This window comes from Sminthopsis crassicaudata, chromosome 4 (genome assembly GCF_048593235.1).
Source record: "Sminthopsis crassicaudata isolate SCR6 chromosome 4, ASM4859323v1, whole genome shotgun sequence".
NCBI lineage: Eukaryota > Metazoa > Chordata > Mammalia > Dasyuromorphia > Dasyuridae > Sminthopsis > Sminthopsis crassicaudata.
The window spans coordinates 304,041,305-304,063,547 of NC_133620.1; the positions used below are offsets into that span (position 1 = coordinate 304,041,305).

Sequence of the window (22,243 nt, forward strand, 5' to 3'; positions counted from 1 at the left end):
GAAATGAAACTCACTAGAGACAATTCACCAGTTAACAAAAAGAAGTTGTTAGCTGTAACAGAAAGGATAGATGTCACTTCCATTCATTTGGTCATCAAAAAATGGTACCCAGCTTCATATGGTCTCAGTACATCCACCAAGTCTGAAGGTCCTTATGTGACCAGTGATCATATCAACGTGGTGAGAAGCTTCAGGAAGTTATTCAAGAGTCACACAGCTTGCTTCTTGCTCTACCAGTAGGCCAGTAGCTTTGCTGATTTTTGGAGAAAAACTAGCCTAATCAGGGGCAGCTAGGTGGTGCAGTGGATAGAGCACCAGCCCTGAAGTCAGGAGGGTTTGAATTCAAATGTGGCCTCAGACACTTAACACTAATAACTGCTTAATACCTGTGTTCCCCTGGGCAAGTCATTTAACCCCAATTGCCTCAGCAAAAAAACAAAAACAAAAACAAAACAAAACAAATAAAAAAACTAGCTTAACCCATGTTGTTAAAAAGAGGAGAGGAGAGAACCCTAATTTCTCTTATAACTGGCAGTAACAGGGAGATTAAGAAGAGGGATAGATTTCTGATAAAAGATGATCAGTTCTGTTTTGGACACTTTGATTTTGAGATACATGATGGCCAACCATTTTGAGGTGTGGTGCCAAAGGGAACTGATAATTCAGGACTATAGCTCAAAACTAGATCTGGATACATTAAGACAACTACTAGGGTACCATGACATCATGGTTGATCCTATAGATGGCTATTTTGGGGGGTGGGGGAATAAAACTAGAATCTGATTAGATGTAACTGTCTTGCACTTGCAGTTGTGATGTGACATACTTCATACTCTATAAGAAAAAGCTTTTTATTGTAGAAAAACTATTCAGAGAGGGGCAGCTAGGTGGCGCAATGGCTAGAGCACCAGCCCTGAATTCAGGAGGACCCGAGTTCAAATGTGATCTCAGACATTTAACACTTCCTAGCTGTGTGACCCTGGGCAAGTCACTTAACCCCAGCCTCAGGGAAAAACAAAAACAAAAACTATTCAGAGTTGCCTCTACTTGGAATATTGTATGGATGAATCTTTCTCCCAATAAAATATAATTTCCCTGAGAGCAGAGACTTTAATTTTTATCTTTATATTTATTAACCTATCATAAAGTTTATTAATAAATGCTAGATTTATTCATTGATTTTGAGAGGGGGGATAAAAGTATGAATGAGTGAACATGCTCTGGAGAAATCTCAAACTTTAGCCTTCAAAAAATGTGATCACTTTTGTAGCATATCACAATTATTATTTTTAATTATCTGTTTCCATTTTGTCTACAGGTGAAATTATCCAGATTATGGAACAAAAAAGAGAATTCATGAAAGAAGCTGTAGTAGATACTTTGTGAGTAACTTTCATTTTGAAGTGCAATGTATAAGGTGCTAGTCCTATAAGCAGTAACCACAGACACTCACTACCTTTAAGATCCTAGGCAAATCACCTAACTCTGTTTGTCTCAGTTGCATTACCTATAAAATGAGAATAATAACAGCACTTATCTACCAGCATCATTGTGAAGATCAAATTAAATTAGATTTATAAAGTGCTTAAGATAGTAAGGCCTATGTTTATCATCATCTTGATTATTATTTGACCATATTAAAGATACATTTATTTAAGAAGTAAGGAGGTAGTGACTGAAATAAATTGACTACAGATGGTTTAAGTTAAATTGAGGCCTAGGATTTAATAATTAACACAGGGTAAGGGAAAGAGGATTATTTAACATGACTCCTTCCCCTATTTGGAAAATGTTTATTTCCTAAGGTTTCCTTAGTGATTTCAGCATGATACTAAACAGTTTCTCAGAGTATAAAATCATAAATTGGATCTGAATGCAACTAGGTTGGAACACCAAGATAAAATTTTCATGAGGTCAGTTGAAAGATAATGATAGTTAACTGTTGTGTCCTGCTTTCTAGTGCCCCCAAGTTGGGGTGACAAAAATGTACCATGCTTTCTAGAGCCCCCACACCAGGGTGATTAAAATATACCATCTTAATGGAGAAGTGATAAGGCAGGATTCCTGAGAATGGCGGAAAAATGAGTCGGTTTATTCCAAGGGCTTTCCCCTTTTTATATCCTCATACCCTTATGTAACAAAAACAACACTGGCATGTACCAAGTATATACTACACACGTGGGAACACATACACAACTTGTTATTGTATGTAGTTTGCCACCTAGTATCACTCTTTGCCACTTGATATCACTGCTTGGATCACAACACAGGTTGTCACTGCCCTCTGACTTCTCAGGAAGGCTGAGAACCCTTAGGGGAGATGGAGAGCCAAACCAGACATTGTTAGCAGGTTCCCTCTGGGCTGAAGGGTGTTATACCTCACCCAGAGTTCCCCCACTATCTGTGACCTTCTACAGCTTACTTATTGGTATAGCTGTATTAGTTCAGCCAAATATAGATCTGAGGAGCCCCCATTAAGCAGCAGAAGACCATACTGGAAACATCAGGAATACAAAAAGAAGTTTCACTCTTGTAGTCTTTGAGACTTAAAGTTAATTCAGGGCAGGTCATTCTTATAGTATTAGGGATGGCATTGTTATTCATTTTGGACACCACTTGGATTAGTAAGGAGTTTAGACATTATTACTTCTTACCCAACTCAGAAAATGAAGAAAAACAAAAAGTAGTCTGTTTTCAGAAATTGCAGGAAATGATGTGCCACTTATGAAAATCGGTGTTTTCTCTGTCATTTCTAGAATTTCTTTTCTCCTGAGCACTTCTCACTCTTGATTAGAGACAGATTCTTTTAGATTAATTCTTTTCTGCCATGTCACAGTCTTTGATCCAACGTTGGCAGATAGTAGTTATATCACGTTGCCCCTAGATATTGATGGCATTTTTTTTTTCTGAGTTCTCTTAAATTGTATGCAGATGATTATAGTTTGGCAAGTTTCAATTCTATAAATTACATAAAAGCTGACAGTGTTCTTTCATCTATGAAGCTTTCAGTTTTTATTTTTATTTTTTTGTTTTTGGGGTATTTTTTTTTTGCTATGTGGTTTCCCTTTCTACAAAAACAGCTTCCAAAAAAAAAAAAAACAATAAAGGAAGCAATACTTTCATGTGGTATAAGGTCAGAATAGAAAATTCAGTGATGAGACTTTTCTTCTTTATTTGCCTGGAAGTCAATGAGAAAAACTGAATTGAGAAAAAGAATAGCAAGCTACAACTGTGTTTTTTCACTTTTAGAGTTAAGCAATTATGAATACTTAATATTGGGAAAACTAAAAGTATTTTCAAAGAACCTGATATGTTCTTCTGCTTTGCTTTTGTAAAGGATATGGTATGGAACTTGAGAATAGTGGAAAGAGCTGAGGTCTCTAGTTTTATCCTTGTTATAACTATCTATACAACCTAGACCTGTTTTATTTTTATTATTTTTTTTTAACCTATCTGGACCCTATATGTAAAAGAAAAACATTGAATTCTTAGGTTCCCTATACTTCTACAAGTCTGTGCTTCTTTAGGTTTCATAATTATTTGTGGTAGGGAGATTGAGTATCATTCCTATAAATAAAGGAAGATTTAGAATACACTACCACAATATAATAATATTGATTAGTTAAAACTAATAAGGTGAGAGTCTTCCCCTAGAAGAATGATAGTAAGGTTTGAGTTACAACTCTTTTTAAAATTAATTTATTATTATTATTATTATTATTATTATTGTTATTATTGTTATTATTATTATTATAGCTTTTTATTTACAAAACATACTCTGGATAATTTTTCAACATTGACCCTTGCAAAATCTTCTATTACACATTTTCCCCTCTTTCCCCCATCCCCATTCATAGATAGCAGGTAGTCCAATACAAGTTAAATATGCTGAAGTATATGTTAAATCCAATATATGTATATGTATTTATATAATTATCTTGCTGCACAAGAAAAATAGAATCTAGAAAGAAAGAAAAAAACCTGAGAAGGAAAACAAAAATTCAAGCAACCAATAACAGAAATAGTGAAAATGCTATGTTGTGGTCCCCTAGTTCTCTCTCTATGGATATAGCTGATTCTCTTCATTACTGCACAATTGGAACTGGTTTGAATCATCTCATTGCTAGAGATTGTTCTGCTCTTTTCACTTAGCATCAATTCATATAAATCTCTCAAGGCCTCTCTGAAATCATCCTGTTGGTCATTTCTTATAGAACAATAATATTCCATAATATTTATATACCAAAATTTATTCAGCTATTCTCCAATTGATGAGCATCCATTCAGTTTCCAGTTTCTAGCCACTACAAAAAGGACTTCCACAAACATTTTTGCACATGTGGGTCCCTTTCTCTTCTTTAAGATCTCTTTGGGATATAAGCCCAGTGCTGGATCAAAGGGTATGCACAGTTTGATAACTTTTTGAGCATAATTCTAAATCGCTCTCCAGAATGGATTAGTTTTGCTTGTACAAAAGCTTTTTAACATGATATAATCAAAATTTTCCTATTTTGTTATCGATAATGATCTCTAGTTCTTCTTTGGTCACAAATTCCTTCCTCCTCTACAAGTCTGAGAGTTAACTATCTTATGTTCCTCCAATTTATTTATTCTTTATGCCTAAATCATGAACTCATTTTGATCTTATTTTGGTGTACAGTATTGAGTGGGTGGGTCTATGCCTAGTTTCTTCCATCCTAATTTCCAGTTTTCCCAGCAGTTTTTGACAAATAGTGAATTCTTACTCCAAAAGTTGTGATCTTGGGTTTGTCAAACATTAGATTGCTATAGTTATGGACTATTTTGTCCTGTGAACCTATTCCACTGATCATCTAGTCTATTTCTTAGCCAGGACCAAATGGTTTTGATAACCACTGCTTTATAATATAGTGTTAGATATGGTACAGCTAGGCTACCTTCATTTGACTTTTTTTCATTTGTTCCCTTGAAATTCTTGACGTTTTGTTCTTCCAGATGAATGTTGTTATTTTTTCTAGTCCATTAAAATAGTTTCTTGGCAGTTTGATTGGTATAGCACTAAATAAGTAGATTAGTTTAGGTAGTATTGTGATCTTTGCTATATTTGCTCGACCTACCCAAAAGCACTTAATATTTTTCCAATTATTTAGATCTCACTTTATTTGTGTGGAAAGTGTTTTGTAGTTTTGCTCATATAGTGAGCTCATGTAATAAGAAAGATGACTTTCCCTTGGTGGATAGATTCCCCAATATTTTATACCATCGACAATTCTTTTAAATGGAATTTCTCTTTGTATCTCTTGCTGTTGGATTTTGTTAGTGAACTATAAAAATGCTGAGGATTTATGTGGATTTATTTTGTATCCTGCAACTTTGCTAAAATTGTAGATTATTTTTTATAGCTTTTTAGCTGATTCTCTGGGCTTCTCTAAGTATATCATCATATCATCTGCAAAGAGTGATAATTTTGGTTTCTTCATTACCCACTCTAATTCCTTTAATCTCTTTTTCATCTCTTATTGCCGAAGCTAGCATTTCTAATACAATATTGAATAGTAATGGTGATAGTGGGGAACCTTGTTTTACTACTGATCTTATTGAAAATGGTTCCAGTTTATGCCCATTACATATGATGCTTATTGATGATTTTAAATAGATGCTACTGTCTATTTTAAGGAAGAGTCCATTTATTCCTATGCTCTCTAGCAGTTTTAATAGGAATGGATGCTGAATTTTATCAAATGCTTTTTCTGCATCTATTGAGATGATCATATGGTTTTTGTTAATTTGGTTATTGATTTAGTAAATTATGCTAATAGTTTTCCTAATATTGTGTCCTGGTCCAGTGGGACTCAGTTATTCAGGAAGTCGAGGGGGACCCAGCCTGAAAGAGAAATGGGCGAGAAAGAAGAGCGAGACCAAGCAAATTCTTGTCAAGGTCTCAGTTTATTGCTCTTGGGATACAACCTATATAGCAAAAAGCATGAGAAAGAGAAGTAGGGTTGGGTCTGGGAAAGGAACATGGGAATGGCTGGTTCAATGAACAGGAGCAATATACAATGCTGGGATATTCTATGGTCGGCCGATTCTCGAAACTATTTGTCTGAGGGTAATGCCCACCTGTGGTCGGCCGATTCTCAGAACAATTTGTCTGAGGGTAAGGCCCACTTAGGGGGGAGAGACACCTGGGCTGAAGCCTTTGGCTCCCGACATCTCCCCCTTTTCTCTTTAGAAGCAAAAGATTGTATAACACAAGGGCTGGTGAAAGGCCTGTCTTAGGCTATGTGGCCTGCCTCCATGCTCGGTACCTTAAATAGCCAAAAAGGGCAGGGCCCCCTCTGGGAGCAGACTCACAATAATCCCGTCATTGGGTACCACTGCAGCCATAAAAGGTATGATTATCCGAGCCACGGGGCCACAATAATCCCGGCATTGGCTCACTTTCACAGCAATAGCCCACATTATTGCAATTAAGGCTGTGTTCCGGGAGGTACCGCCACACCCTTAAGTACCATGGGGACTCGATTTCCGTGGTGAGGGTGAAGAATCGAAGGCTCTTGTGGGCGATGGTAGAAGGGGGGTCATCATAGGATCCATTGGCGCTGAGCTGGTGATAAAGAACTGCGATGAGTTTTTGTAGGGCAGAATCGACCTGTGACTTGGTGAAAGTAGTTAGCTTGTTGAAGGCCCAGGGGCCAAAGGAGAGAAGCAGCAAAACACCTACAAAGGGCCCTAAAAGACTGGGGAGTAGGGTGGTAAGCCAGGGGGATGTAGAGAACCAATTTTGATACCAGGATTCGTTCTGCTCTCTTTCTCTCTTTCTTTTTTCTAGGCTTTCTTTGACCCTTTTTAGACTATCTTCTACTAGGCCAAGCTTGTCAGTATAGAAGCAACATTCCTCTTTTAATGCAGCACAAAGGCCACCCTGTTGCAAAAAGAGGAGGTCTAAGCCTCTCCTATTCTGCAGGACCACTTCAGCCAGGGAGGCGACAGAGTCTTTAAGGTGCTTGAGGCCTGACTGCAGTTCCTGAAGATCTTTGTCAATAGCTGCACTGAGCTGGGCACACTGCATGTTGGAAGTAACTAAGGAGGCAATTCCTGTTCCTGCGCCCACTGACCCCAGGCCTATAAGGATGGCTAGGGTGAGAACTGTCAAAGATTCTCTTTTTTCCTGAACCCGTGGGTGGGTCCCTCGTTCCCAGAATCTTAGGAAGTCGTCTGGGTAATGAATTGTCAGGTGGGGGAAGAGAGAGACTACCACACAATAGTCTTTGTTATGAATGAAGGAGGTTGTAACCATGAAGGTGGTCAGACCCGAGGAGCAAGGGAGGTATGAGTTGTTAGGGGCAGCCACGTACGTGGGAGATGTAGTAATCGTGACAGTCTGGTTACATACCCCTTCTAGCTGTAAGGAAGGCAGCATATTGGGTTCCAAAAGACACAGCCCCAGGCCAGAGATTTTACTAAGGGTGAGACCCTGCTTATTCTCAATTCCCCAGCGTAAAAGGGATGGATTGTTAGTAAATGTAAGATTTCCAAAATGGGCAATGCCTTCATAGAAAGGGGGGGAGGAGGAGTAACAAACCCAGCAATCTTCCACGGGAGTAGTATTAAGCTTGCGAATGGCTTGAACAAAGGCATTAACTAGGGAAAGAATGAGTGTGGCAGAGGAGGGGGGTCCCTCGGGAGGGTTGGACGAAAGGCTCCACTGTGAGAGGGTGTGGGAGGTGACTTCATGTTGTTTTCTGAAAGAAAGCACAGTTAGAAATCTTCTCAGGGGGATCCCTGGGTGGGTTGTAAAGTTTTATCAGAAGCTCTGGGAGCCATTTGGCATTTTGTGCCTGTGAATCATAAATGCAGGCATGTCCTTTGCCCCAGATAAGGACCAGGTCAACACTCTGCCATCTGTTGGACAAAGGGTCTCTCCACATAGCCTGTGCATGAGTATTGGCTGTAGATGAATGCCAAAGGCGATCAGTGGCAGATTTGCCCTCAATATCATAAGTAAGAAAATTCAACACAAACATTGCATGATTTAAAAGGGCTTTAAAATTACCTGCTTTAGGATATAATACTTCTCCCCCTGATTATAATTTTAAGATCATATTTTTTAAAGTTTGATGAGCTCTTTCAACAATTCCTTGACCCTGGGGGTTATAAGGTATGCCGGTAATGTGTTTGATTTCCATCTGAGCACAGAACTGTTTAAAGGTGGAGCTAGTGTAGCCTAGACCATTGTCAGTTTTAAGAATTTTGGATTTTGGGACAACAGCTAAAGAGGCAAGAATATGACAGATCACATGTTTGGAGGCTTCCCCTGTTTGTAGAGATGCAAAAATGAAGCTACTAAAGGTGTCTATGGAAACATGAATATATTTTAATTTGCCAAAGGATGGGTAGTGGGTGACATCAGGGACGTTAACCCACGGGGGTTCACTCCCAAGTGAGGTTCAGGCAGGAGAGTTAAGCAGCCCTTGCATTGTTGGACAATCTGCCATGCCTGTTCGCGAGTGATGGAATATTGCAGTCTGAGAGTATGGGCATTAAGTAAGGCATGGGCCTGCTTTGCGGCAGTAAGCGGGGTGACTGAGAGGGCGGCAGCCACAAGTTGAGTGGCCTGATCCACCTTGTCATTGCCCTCTGCCAATGGCCCAGGGAGGCCAGAATGGGCACGAACGTGACCTACAAAAAAAGGTTCAGTGCGGGCAAGGATTAAGTGCTGAAGTTCAGCAACCAAGGGGGAAGCATTGGTTGAAGGGCGAATATAAGGTACTGTCTCCAGAAGGGGGACAGAGTGTGCCACATAGGCACTGTCAGTATATAAATTGAAAGGATCTTCTAACAATTCAAAAACTCTAATGATGGCAGCAAGCTCAACCAGCTGTGCAGAGGTAAAGTTTGTTTTGAAGTGGGAAACTTGACCATGATGTATTACTCAGAGGACTATGTCAATGCGGCCTGTGATGCAAGGGACAACATGGATATAACATTAGGATGAAATTTAATTACTTAGCAATAACAAAAATTGAACATTAAAAATATAACAGTCCAATATAAAGTTCCTTATATGTCTATTCCCCTCAATAGCAGACATTTTACTTATTTGATTTTAGAAATTAATTGCACATTAAAAGTTTTTAAAGATACATTTGGAACTCCGCAAAAATTAAACGTGCTCTCAGGAATTCAAGTGGCCTGGCTTATTCATATGACCACCAACAAAGAATCTGTATACTGAAAGGCACAAATTTCTACACTTTATCCAGTTGCTATGCAAATGTCCATTAGATCTGATGATTAATGTTAAAGATATTTCCCCATTTTTTTGAGTTAAAAGGTGCTGTTACCATCTGTGCAAATCTAAACTTAAACTTTTTTTGAAACCTCTCATCTCTGTAATATTAATACTGAACTATTTCTTCTACTTCAAATAAACAAGTTATATTAATTTTAAAACTCAAAGTGGGAATTCCTTGTGCTCTTCAAAGGAATGACAAATTCTGCGGAATCTAATGAAATGGTCTGTTTAATTACAATGTTTAAAACCATGATTAAAATTCAAGTACAATAAAAGGTAAGCAAGCTACATTCTTACAGCAATTTGCTATAAAATCGAAAAGTTTGATTTAAAAGGAACACTGGAAGTAGCAATATGTAAGAGCACAATTTGGGAAGTCATTTTGTTTGACTGGCTTTCAAAAAACTTCACAGGTAATTAAAAAAAAAAATCCCTCATTTGCCAAGCATGCCATAATTAATATGTAAGACACAGGTGCAAATACAAATGGTTATTAACCTGCTTCAAAATAACTGAAAAGTTACTCTGAAAGCAGTGGTTATATCACAAAATGTAGTATAGTGACAAGCCAGTTTAAAATGCTGTTAATATGTTAATATGAACAAAAAAGATATCTGTCTACCATAGAGGACCCCAAGTATAAGAGAATAAGTATATTGTAACATGGATTCTAGTAGTAAAACTGCTAAGAAGCTAAAAGGTTTCATTTGTTCAATTGTATGCAGCATTGCTAAACTTTTTCAGGTAGATGATTGATTTTTTTTTTTGGGTAAAGAAACCTATTTGGCAGCTTTACTACCTGACAATTCAAAAAAAAAGTTAGGGTTAACTAGTCTGGTTCCCCCACCCCACCCCAGCATATAAATGACCTCCAAAAAAATTGCATGTACTTTTAGCATAGTGGTAATTAAAAACAAACTTTTTTCTAAAAAAGACTTAGATTATATCCTAAATTAAGACAAATTAAAATAAAAATCATACTCAATATCTTTACATCAAAACAACACTTAATTATTATTAATGTGACTGGAAACCAACTTTATAAGGAGGTTTACAACATATAAGCAAAGAAAAGAGGGGCAGTAATTTGATTAGGCTCATAGACAATTTTAGAGATCTAAGCAGTGTTAAAAAACCCATATAATGGCTCATCACAGTTTTCTTTCTTGCAATATACTTTAAGGTTTTCATGTAAGCTACTGCTGCAAACATATTGAGAGGCAAGTAAATGTCAATGGTTCCCTGAAAAGAAATGGAGCTAATGGCCCAATCATCATCATTCTGAACAAGCCATTGTATTTGGGAAGTAGTGTAGGGGGAAACTATATGGTCAGAGTCTCTACCAAAGAGCTTCAAGGCAGCCCCTCTGCCGAGGCGTAGGAGGATAGCAACCAGGTGAGGATATGTGGGTAGAATTTTGGAGGGGGATGCGGGTAAAAGGACCCAAAATAGAGGATTTTGTTGCCAAAGCAAGCCTGTGGGGGACAAAGGGAGTAGGAAATATAAGGAGCCAAAAAGGTTGATTGGGGGCATAATATCCTATGTGCTGTTCGCAGATGGCGCGTTCTACTGTAATCAGGGATTTTTGCGCCTCAGTGGTGAGTGAGCACGGGGAGGAGCGATCGGGGTCTCCTCTTAAGATGTCAAAAAGAGGTTTTAATTCCCCCGTTGTAGGTTTCAAGTAGGGTCTGAGCCAATTGATATCACCGAGGAGTTTCTGAAAATCATTAAGGGTGTGCAGGCGGTCTGTCCGCAATTGGAGTTTTTGGGAAAGGACTTTGTTAGAGAGTAACTCAAAACCTAAGAACAGCTGAGGAGGTTGGGTTTGAACCTTTTCGGGAGAGATTAAGAGACCCCGGGTCTAGAGGGCAAAGGCAAGCAGTTGGCAAATTTGAGAGAGATGCGGGGAGGGCCCCACACAATTAACTATGGGGAGGCTAAAAGCAAAGCGTTTGCAATCATTGGGGTGAAGAGGGATGGAGAAAAAACAATCTTTTAGGTCAATGACAATTTTTAAAAATCCCCTAGGGATAGCCATAGGATTGTGGCAGAAATTGTAGAGAAGGAGTTAGCAACATCTCCAGCTTCATTAATGATTAGCCAAGTGTAATTGAAAACCTGATAAGTCCCAGAGAAAGTCCAGGCAGAGTTCCAGCAGAGGTAAAAAGGCCAATTTCAGGTTTTTTGATTTGCTAAGGGGGCCCTTTTTGTAAGTCAGCGAAGGGGGAGCGGCTGCTGGGCTTGAAGCCGGGAGGAGGATGGTCTTTTTAAGCGAATTTTGCAAGGAAGAAAGTTAAAGTGGAAAGCTAAAAAGAAAGAATCTAACTAAATCTTTTTTCTTTACTCTAACCCCTCTTTCTCTGAGGGATGCTTTAAGGTCCTTTATAAAAACCTGCTCTTTAGATAACATACTAAATCTTTTTTCTTTACTCTAACTCCTCTTTCTCTGAGGGATGCTTTAAGGTCCTTTATAAAAACCTGCACTTTAAATAACTTATGGCCCATTTCTATGAGACGGACTATTCAAAACTTACCAAGGACTGGAACTCTCATGAGCGATGAAAGTGGTCCTTCTTCTAATGGGGGTCGTGAAGACTTCTCTGGGAGGGGTCCGTCTGGCAAGGGTCCATACCTCAAACCCCACGTTGGGCACCACCTGTCCCGGTCCAGTGGGACTCAGTTATTCGGGGAGTCGAGGGGGACCCAGCCTGAAAGAGAAACGGGCGAGAAAGAAGAGCGAGACCAAGCAGATTCTTGTCAAGGTCTCAGTTTATTGCTCTTGGGATACAACCTATATAGCAAAAAGCATGAGAAAGAGAAGTAGGGTTGGGTCTGGGAAAGGAACATGGGAATGGCTGGTTCAATGAACAGGAGCAATATACAATGCTGGGATATTCTATGGTCGGCCGATTCTCGAAACTATTTGTCTGAGGGTAATGCCCACCTGTGGTCGGCCGATTCTCAGAACAATTTGTCTGAGGGTAAGGCCCACTTAGGGGGGAGAGACACCTGGGCAGGCCCACTTAGGGGGGAGAGACACCTGGGCTGAAGCCCTTGGCTCCCGACAATATTGAAACCAGCCCTACATTCCTGGTTTAAGTCCTACTTAGTCATGGTGTATTATCCTGGGGGTGATTTTCTGTAATCTCTTTGCTAATATTTTATTTAAGATTTTTGCATCAATATTCATTAGGGAGTTTGGTCTATAATTTTCTTTCTTTATTTTTGTACTATCTGGTTTAGGTATCAGTACCATGTCTGTGTCATAAAAGGTATTTGGTAGGATTCCTTTATTCCCTATTTTTTCACATAGTTTATATAGTATTGGAATTAATTCTTCTTTAAATGTTTGGTAGAATTCACATGTAAATCCATCTGGTCCTGGGAATTTTTTCTTAGGGAGTTGATTGATAACTTGTTCTATTTCTTTTTCTAAAATGGAACTATTTAAACAATTTACTTCCTCCTCTGTTAATCTGGGCAACCTATATTTTTGTAGATATTCCTCCAATTCACTTAGGTTATCAAATTTGTTGACATAAAGTTGGGCAAAGTAACTCCTGATTATTGCTCTAATTTCCTCTTCATTAGTGGAAAGTTCTCCCTTTTCATTTTTAAGACTTAAAAATTTGATTTTACTCTTTCCTTTTTCTAATCAAATTTACCAAAGATTTATCTATTTTGTTGATTTTTTTCCATAAAACCAACTCTTAATTTTATTTATTAAGGTTTTTTTTTTTAATTTTCAATTTTATTAATCTCTCCTTTTATTTTTACAATTTCAAGTTTAGTGTTTGATTTGGATTTTTAAATTTGCTTTTTTTCTAGCTTTTTTAGTTTTAAGCCCAATTCATTGATCTTCTCTTTCTCTATTTTATGCAAGCAAGCCTCTAGAGATATAAAATTTCCCCTTTTTTACCACTTTGGCTGCATCCCACAAATTTTGGTATGTTGTCTCATTATTGTCATTCTCTTGAATGAAATTATTAATTGTGTCATTCTTTAAGATGAGATTATTTAGTTTCCAATTACTTTTTTGGTCTATTTTCCCCTGGCTTTTTTTTTGAATGTAATTTTCATGCATCATGATCTGAAAAAATCTGCCTTTCTGTATGTGATTTAGAGGTCAATTTTTGTATAGGTTCCAGGAACTGCTGAAACTAACATATACTCCTTTCTGTCTCCATTCAATTTTTTCCAAAGATCTATCACACTAAACTTTTCTAGTATTCTCTTTAACTTGTTTCTTATTTATTTTGTGGTTTGATTTATTTAGTTCTGAGAGTGCAAGGTTGAGATCTCCTGTATTATCCAGACTGGCTTTCGGAGGATCTCTGGACGAGCCTTGATCTTAGGTGGAGGAGTGATGAAGGCAGGAGAGCCATCACAAGGATGGTCAAAGATGGAGTCCAGAGTCTTCTTTATTTCAAGTCCCCTCAGCCCTTAAATATCTTAGTGTTAGGATTACTAAGTGAGAACTCGGGTTGTCTGGATAGTGACAAGGTGAGAATTCAGGTTGGACAATTACAAGGTGAGAACTCAGGTTGACTTGATGGAAGGAGCAGGCTCATTGGCTGAGGTGGTTCTTCCCAGAAGCCCTTGCATTATCCCACGCCCATTCTCTGGGAGAATAAGAGAGAGAACAGTGGGCCTGGAAAGTGAGTCTGCCTGGAGAAGGATAAGAGCTGGAGGAGATTCAATAAGAAGACTCTGCATTGCATCAGGCTTGACGGGGCTCTATGCAGGAAGGGAAGAATAAAAGAGAGGACTCCCAGAGATAAAAAAAGACTCTGAATTACATCTTGCTTGACGCAGCTCTCTGCAGGAAGGGAAGTCGGCTCTCTGCAGGAAGGGAAGTCACTTCTCTGGACAAGAGTTAACAGCAACTACCTGGAGACAACGGTTCACTACAGGAAGAAGAATCTGTCGGAGAGATTTGAGTAGAAGACACAGCAGATCTCTTCCCAGAGAGCAATCCGGCAGCTTCTAGAGACGACAGCTCGCTACATCTTAGTACGATTATATCACTACAGCACATTGAGCATGTGCCAACTGTAGAACGATTATATCACCATAGCCCATGCAAATGCTAACTAGAGTGATTACATCATTACATCACACTAAGTATATGTGAACTAGAGAACCATTATGTCATCAATCATACTGAATAAATGCTTAACTATAAGCACCCTGCTGTGCTTGTTTCAAATATATATTTCCCACTATCTGCAGTCTTTTACATCTTCTTCTTTTTTTGTTTTAGAACACAGGTGGCCATTCCCTCCTTGACTTCTCAGGAATGGACATGAGAACACCAAAGCGAAATAGGGAGTCAAATCAGGTCTTGTTAGCAGGTTTCCTCTGGGCTGAAGGGTTTTAATTGAAACAAATGTTCATAAATCCATCAGCATGGAAGACATTACACAACCACAGAGTAATATAACACAGGCTAGTAGTGATGCAACAAACAATATGAATCAACATGAGGAATTATTCATGTCCATAAGTCTTAGAAAAAGGATATATAAATAACATTAACACATACACCTCCTTCAGTAGCCAAAAGATAGCCCAAAACCATTCTATTGTCCATTAGACAATATGTTTCAGGAAATTCAGTGATTCCTGCAGGTTTTGAAATCCCTGCAAAAGTCTCAATGTGACTTAGGGAATCCAATGAATCCTACTGGTTTAAAAGTCCTGCAACTGTCTCATCAACAATTTTTGATGTTCATGAGTCAATTGCCATACACATTGGATTAACAGCTATGTTCTTTCAGTGGCACACGTAGTCAGAGATGGAACCATCCGATGTTTCTTGGGTCTTCTTCATTTCAAGAGTCTTCTCTTTTTCCATCTCTCTGATAGACAAAGTGAACACGGCTTGTTGAGACCCATCTGATTCCTTCTCCATCTATAGAGATTCAAGCAAACCCTCTCCCCCAAGCAATTAACCTATCTGGTCCCTTCCATTCACCACTTTCTGGATCTCTCCACATCACCTGGTGATTATCTAAATTTCCAGGATCTTGGAGGTTCTCACATTGGACACTGCCCTTCTGGCAAGTTAAAAAACCTGTCTGCTGGAGCCAGTGCATCTTTATCAAAAAATTAATAGTATAAAAAGCTAAATTTAAAAAATCTCTAGAGTTACCTATGTCTCCCCCTTTCTTTTGTTTTTGGAGAAGTATCTTGATATCTCTGTTTCTCCTCTCTATTGTTGCCTGTCCTTGAGGATTAAAAAGTATGCCAGTAGTGTGTAAAATCTGATATTGTACACCAAAGTATGCAAAATGTTTAGAAGTATATGCAGGTCCATTATCTGTTTTTATTGCTTGTGGCACATCCATAATTGCAAGAGCTTGTGTAAGGAATTCAGTGACTACTCAGATGATCTCTTTTGCTGCTGATATTGCAAAAGTAAATCCTGAAAAAGTGTCTATTACAACATGGATAAAAGACAGACAACCAAAAGATTTATAATGGGTCACATCCATTTGCCAAATTTCTTGGGTCTCATACCATGAGCGTTTTTCTCTAGAAGGAATGTAGGAGTGTGGAAAAGAAGGCAAGCTGTACAGGCTTTTACTATGCTCCTAGCTTCCTTTTTTGTTATCCCAAATTGCAAACATAATTCTCGAGCAGCCTGATGATATTTATAATGAAATTCTTAGGCTGCCTGAAATAAAGGAGTATTAGCTAACATGGTTAGAAGGCAATCTACCTTTGAATTTCCATTAAAAAATTAGGACCTGGAAGTCCACTATGAGAGTGGACATGCAAGATATAAATCTTACCTGGATGCTTTCTCACTTGCTCTTGAAGTTCCTTAAAGAGCTGATATATATAGAAGCTACAAATTTTATTTGGGCTGTGGCAATTCTTTGTACCACACCTACTGAGTAGGGTGAATCAGATATTATATTTATATCGCCTGGATAACAAATAAGAGCTAGCATGATTGCATATAAATCATTCTGCTGAGTGGACTGAAAAGGAGTTCTGACTACTCTCTTTATAGTTAATTCATGAGAGTATATAGCACAAATGTTATGTTTGGATGCATCTGTAAAGACAGTTGGCCCTTTAAGAGAAACCTTAGAAATCTTTTCTTCAAAAATCCATTGCCAATTTAATGGGGATCTGTATGTAAAATTTGGAGTTGTGGCCAATAAAATTTGACACACTGGGATCATTTCACAGCATACATCAATTCGTGCATTGGTATAAAAGGTGTATATCTTGTCAGGTCTTGTTTCAGATAATTGTACTACTCACTTAATGGCCTTTAATAAGATTTTAGCCACAAGAACAGGGTAAGGAGTAAGGCTTTGTTCTGGTTGTGCTGGCAGGTTCACTCACTCTATCATACTATCTCCTTGATGAAGGACTGCTGTGGATGCTTCTTTTGTAGCAAAAACTGATATTTCCAAGGGTTTCTGAGTAACTCTTTCAAGCATATTGGATAAAGCCAATTCAACTTCTCTCAAAGTCTCTTGAGCTTCTTTTGTAAGCTGGCATGACAAGTTTAAAGTAGTGTCTCCCCTTAAAATGTCATATAATGGTTGTAATTTATAGGTAGTTAAGCCTAACACTGAACGCATCCATTGGATATTAATTTCTGAAAGTCATATAAGTCATATAAGGTGTTTAATTTCTCTGTTCTTAAAGAAAGCTTTTATACTATAAGCACCTTAGGATATACTTCATATCTAAATATTGAAAAGGAGCGTGACTTTGAATTTTTTCTGGAGTTATATGCAATTTGTAATTCCTTAGTGTTTCTGTGGTCTTTTATAGACCTGCTTCTAACATTTGTTCCTCAGGTGCACACGCCCAGTAATGTAATAACATAACTTTGGGCAATGCTTTTCTTACAGTAATAAGAGCGGCAGTAAACCTACATTTGACACATAGTAGGGCTATTTTTCATTCCCTCTGGCAAAATTGTCTATTCATATCTTTTATAAGGCTTAGCTAAATTTAAAAAAAATTTTTATTAATTTTATAATTATAATTTTTTTGACAATACATATGCATGGGTAATTTTTTTTACAACATTATCCCTTATACTCACTTCTGTTCTGAATTTTCCCTCTTTCTCTCTATTCCCTCCCCTAGATGACAGGCAATCCCATACGTGTTAAATGTGTTATAGTATATCCTAGATACAATATATGTGTGCAGAACCAAATTTCTTGTTGCATAGTAAGAAATGGATTCAGAAGGTAAAAGTAACCTGAGAAGAAAGACAATAGTGCAAACAGTTTACACTCAATTCCCAGTGTTCTTTTTCTGGGTGTAGCTGATTCTGTCCATCATTGATCAACTGGAACTGAATTAGATCATCTCTATGTTGAAGATATCCACTTCAATCAGAATACATCTTCATACAACATTGTTGTTGAAGTATATAATGATCTCCTGGTTCTGCTCATTTTATTCAGCATCAGTTCATGTAAGTCTCTCCAAGCCTCTTTGTATTCATCCTGCTGGTCATTTCTTACAGAGCAATAATATTCTATAACAGTCATATACCATAATTTACCCAACCATTCTCCAATTGATGGACACCCATTCATTTTCCAGTTTTTAGCCACTACAAAAAGAGCTGCCACAAACATTTTGGCACATATAGGTACCTTTCCCTTCTTTAGTATTTCTTTGGAATATAAACCCAGCAGTAGGACTGCTGGATCAAAGGGTATCCACAGTTTTGATAACTTTTTGGGCATAGTTCCAAATTGCTCTCCAGAATGGTTGGATTCTTTCACAACTCCACCAACAATGCATCAGTGTCCCAGGTTTCCCACATCTCCTCCAACATTCATGATTATTTGTTCCTGTCATCTTAGCCAATCTGACAAGTGTGTAATGATATCTCAGAGTTGTCTTAATTTGCATTTCTCTGATCAATAGTGATTGGAATACTCTCATATGAGTGGAAATAGTTTTAATTTCATCATCTGAAAATTGTCTGTTCATATCCTTTGACCATTTATCAATTGGAGAATGGCTTGATTTCTTATAAATTCGAGTTAGTTCTCTATATATTTTGGAAATGAGGCCTTTATCAGAACCTTTAACTGTAAAAATATTTTCCCAATTTGTTACTTCCCTTCTATTCTTGTTTGCATTAGTTTTGTTTGTACAAAAGCTTTTTAATTTGATGTAATCAAAATTTTCTATTTTGTGATCAATAATGATCTCTAGTTCTCCTTTGGTCACAAATTCCCTCCTCCTCCAAGTCTGAGAGATAAACTATTCTATGTTCCTCTAATTATTTATGATCTCATTCTTTATAAGGCTCAGCTAAATTAACGCTGGATGCTGAAAAGGCAAATCTTTTCATATTCTCCTTATCTAGAGGGATAGAATAGAAACAATTCTTAATGTCTATAACCCAAAGAAGCCAATCTCTTCACAATTGAGTAGGAGATGTAAGTCCAGGCTGAAGAGTTCTCATAATTTCCACCTGTTCATTTACTTTTCTCAAATCAGTCAGTATCCTCCATTTTCTTTTACAACAAATAAAGGGGAATTCCAAGGACTTAGAGAAGGTTGTGAGTGTCCTTGGTCAAATTGCTCCCAGTACTATATCTTATGAGGCCTGAATTTTTTCACTTGTTAAGGGCCACTGTTCTACCCACACTGGTGTATCAGTTTTGCATTGAATGGGAACAGTTGAGAGTACAGGCAGACCTTCAATAGCAGCTCTGCCTAAAAAGCCAAAGTACTCAATTGTAATCCTTACTGTTTTAAGATGTCTCCTCCCCATAGATTGATGGGGATTTTTTTTTTTTACTACAAAAGGAGTAAAAACTCCTGTTTTACCTTCAGATTTCCATCTCAAAGGGGTAGCACTAATTTCAGCTCCTATTGTACTATTGATTCTCCTATGCTAGACACATGGGTGTCTGTTGTATTCTTTGGCCAATGACTGGGCCAACTGGCACCTCTAATGTCTGTATGATCTGCACCCGTACCTACCAAACCTTTTAATAGTATGCCATTTACATAAATAGTGAACATAGGGAGTCATCTGTAATAGCTGCAGTCCAGAATATTCCTGGATTCTGTTGCTGGGAGTCAAAATCTGGATAAATATCACCAAATTGCTTATGAAGAGTGTGTATTAGTAAACCTGATGCTACTACTTCTCCTGGGTGATCAGTCACACATTGTCTACCTGTATTAGTGACTGGGATATTAGCAACACATTTCCCAGCTTCCCAGTCAGTGTATAGATAAACACTGTTTTGTAAACATTCTTAGGAGGTGAAATGGTCAAGCCTACTGTGTGTGGAGACAAGGGATCTATAGGCTAGACAGGGACAGATTTTACTCCTCCAGGGGATATAGTTTTGCTATCTATTTCTCTTGCAGCTCTCTTAACTTCTCATTTAGGAATGTTCATGCTATACCACTTGATACATGTTTATTTAGTATTGATATTGCTTCGTTATCTATGATGTCCTTTAGCAAGATATAGTTTCCTTTCTTATGTCTTTTAATTTGATCAATTTTTGCTTTTGCTTGATCTAAAATTAGAATGGCTACCTCTACTTTTTAAAATTTCACCTGAAGCATAATAGATTTGGCTCAAGCCTTTTACCTTTGTATGTATCACTCTGCTTAAAATGTGTTTCTGTAAATAACATATTGTGGGATTGTGGCTTTTAATCCAGTCTGCTATCCATATCCACTTTATGGGAGAGTTTACCCCATTCACATTTATGGTTAAAACTACTAATTCTTTTTTCCTGCCATCTTCTTATCCCCATATTATACTTTTCTCTTTCCTTTTCTCCTTACCCCCCTCCACAATATTTAACATATGAGCACCACTTGCCTCCAGCAGCCCTCTTCCATTGGAATCCCTCCCTCTTTAGAGTCTCTCCCCCTTTCTTATACCTTTCCTTTACTATTTCTGTATTCCTTTCTATTTAGCCTACTCCTTCTCTTTTTGCTTTTCCCCTCCCACTTTTCAATAAGGTAAGAGAAGTTTTTTCTGTAAACCAAATATGTCTAATATTTTCTTTTTAAGCCAAATCTGATGAGAGTATGATTCACACTATGTTCATCCTCCTGCTTTCTTTCCCTTAAATATAATAGGTTTCCTTTGCCTCTTCGTGAGATGTAATTTCCTTCTTTTTACCTCCAATTTTCCCTTTTTCTGGTACAATCCCCATCCCACCTCTATTTTCTTTTTTATATTACAATAATAAAATCAAATTATATATGCACTCTCTATATATACTAATAACAGAAATACAGTTCTCAAGAGTTCATTTTACTTTTTTATGTTTCTCTTAAGTCTTATATTTTGAGGTCAAATTTTTTGTTTAGCTCTCATCTTTTCATCAGAAATAAATGGAATTCACCTGTTTCATTGAATGCCCATCTTCCCTGGAAGAAAATGCTCAGTTTAGCAATATAGTTTATTCTTGGCTGCATTCAAAGTTCCTTTGCCTTTCAGAATATCAGATTTCAGGCCCTTTGATCCTTTAATGTGGAAACTGCTAGATTCTTAAGTAATCCTTATTGTGACTCCTTGGTATTTAAATTGTTTTTTTTTTTTTTTTTTTTTCTGGCTGCTTATAAAATTTTTTCCTTGGTCTGATAGTTCTGAAATTTAGCCACAATATTCCTTGGAATTTTAATTGTTGGGTCTCTTTCAGGAGGTATTCGGTGAATTCTTTCAATAACTATTTTATCTTCTGGTTCTATGATATCTGGGCAGTTCTTTTTGATGATTTCCTAAAAAATGATGTCTAGGCTCTTTTTTTCCTCGTGGTTTTCAGGGAGTCCAATAATCCTTACATTATCTCTCCTAGTTCTGTTTTCCAGGTCAATTGTTTTCCCAAGTAGGGAAATTTCTTATTTTTTTATTTTTTTTTTTTTGTCCAGTTGAGTTTTTATATCAGTTCTTTTGTTCTATGGAATTTTTTTCCATTTCACAAATTGTTTTTTAAAGGAGTTATTTTCTTTTTCCATTTCACAAATTCTGTTTTCCTGGGAGTTCTTTACCTTTTTCATTTTACATATTCTGTTTTTCAAGGAGTGTTTTCTTTTTCCACTTTATCAAACCTATCTTTTAATGAGTTATATGTCTTTTCCAAACCCTCTTGCAAAGTTTTCCTTTCCTTTCCCAATTTTTCTTCTAACTCTCTTTTAAAATCCTTTTTTATTTCTTGTAGGGAGAGCCTTGTGTGGTGGGGACCAGGTTATATCACCTTTTGGGGCTTCATCTGGAGACAATCTGCTTTTAGTCTCCTCGGAGTTTGAAAACTATTCTTCTTTTTCACCAAAGAAGCTATCTATAGTTAGAGTTCAGTTTGCTTTTTTACTCATTTAAAAAAAAAAAAAAAAAAAAAAAAGTTGGGATCTGCTTTTAGGGCAAGGAAGGCTTTCCAAGCTTCCTCTACAGGCACCAGGAAGTGGCAGTGGCTGCGAGCTGGGATTGTGCTGAGTCACTCCTGGTATTGAGTGGATTTGGCCAGGTCTAGTGAGACTGGTGCTTTGGGGTTCATTTTTTACCTTTTATGTTTGTGTTGAATGTTTTTATAATTTCTCTGCTGATACTGGCTTGCAACCAGGGCAGAGTAGTCCACACTGTGGAATAGTCCTCCCCGTAGATTCTCTGAAGCACGGAGTCTGCACTGCCCAATGGAATCTACACTGCCTTGTGGATACTGCACCTGGCCCCAAGGAGACTGCATCCTGCCCCAGATCTGCACAGTGTATCCTGGCCTCTGCTTTGCCTCCCTGCCTGCTCCTGGCCACCTCCCATACTTGACCAATACAGACTTTTTCTGGCAATCTTTGAAATTATCTTCTGCTGGTAATTTGCTGCACTCCCAATATTTGTGGATTCTGCCACTCCAGCACTATTTCAGAGGCTGAATTTCATAATTAGTGTGAAAGAGTAGTGGGAGAGCTCAGAAAGAAATGTGTGTCCTCTCT

At 37.8% G+C, this 22,243-nt stretch overlaps 1 protein-coding gene across 3 annotated transcripts in view; it reads left to right on the plus strand.

Annotated features, from left to right (window-relative positions):
• Positions 1-22,243, plus strand: part of NARF (nuclear prelamin A recognition factor) — a 71,186-nt gene that overhangs the window by 43,205 nt on the left and 5,738 nt on the right. For all 3 annotated transcript variants that reach the window (XM_074265015.1, XM_074265017.1, XM_074265016.1), the window contains one exon: positions 1,319-1,382. In XM_074265015.1, coding sequence (XP_074121116.1) covers positions 1,319-1,382 — 64 coding nt within the window. The remainder of the gene's footprint in view (positions 1-1,318; positions 1,383-22,243) is intronic.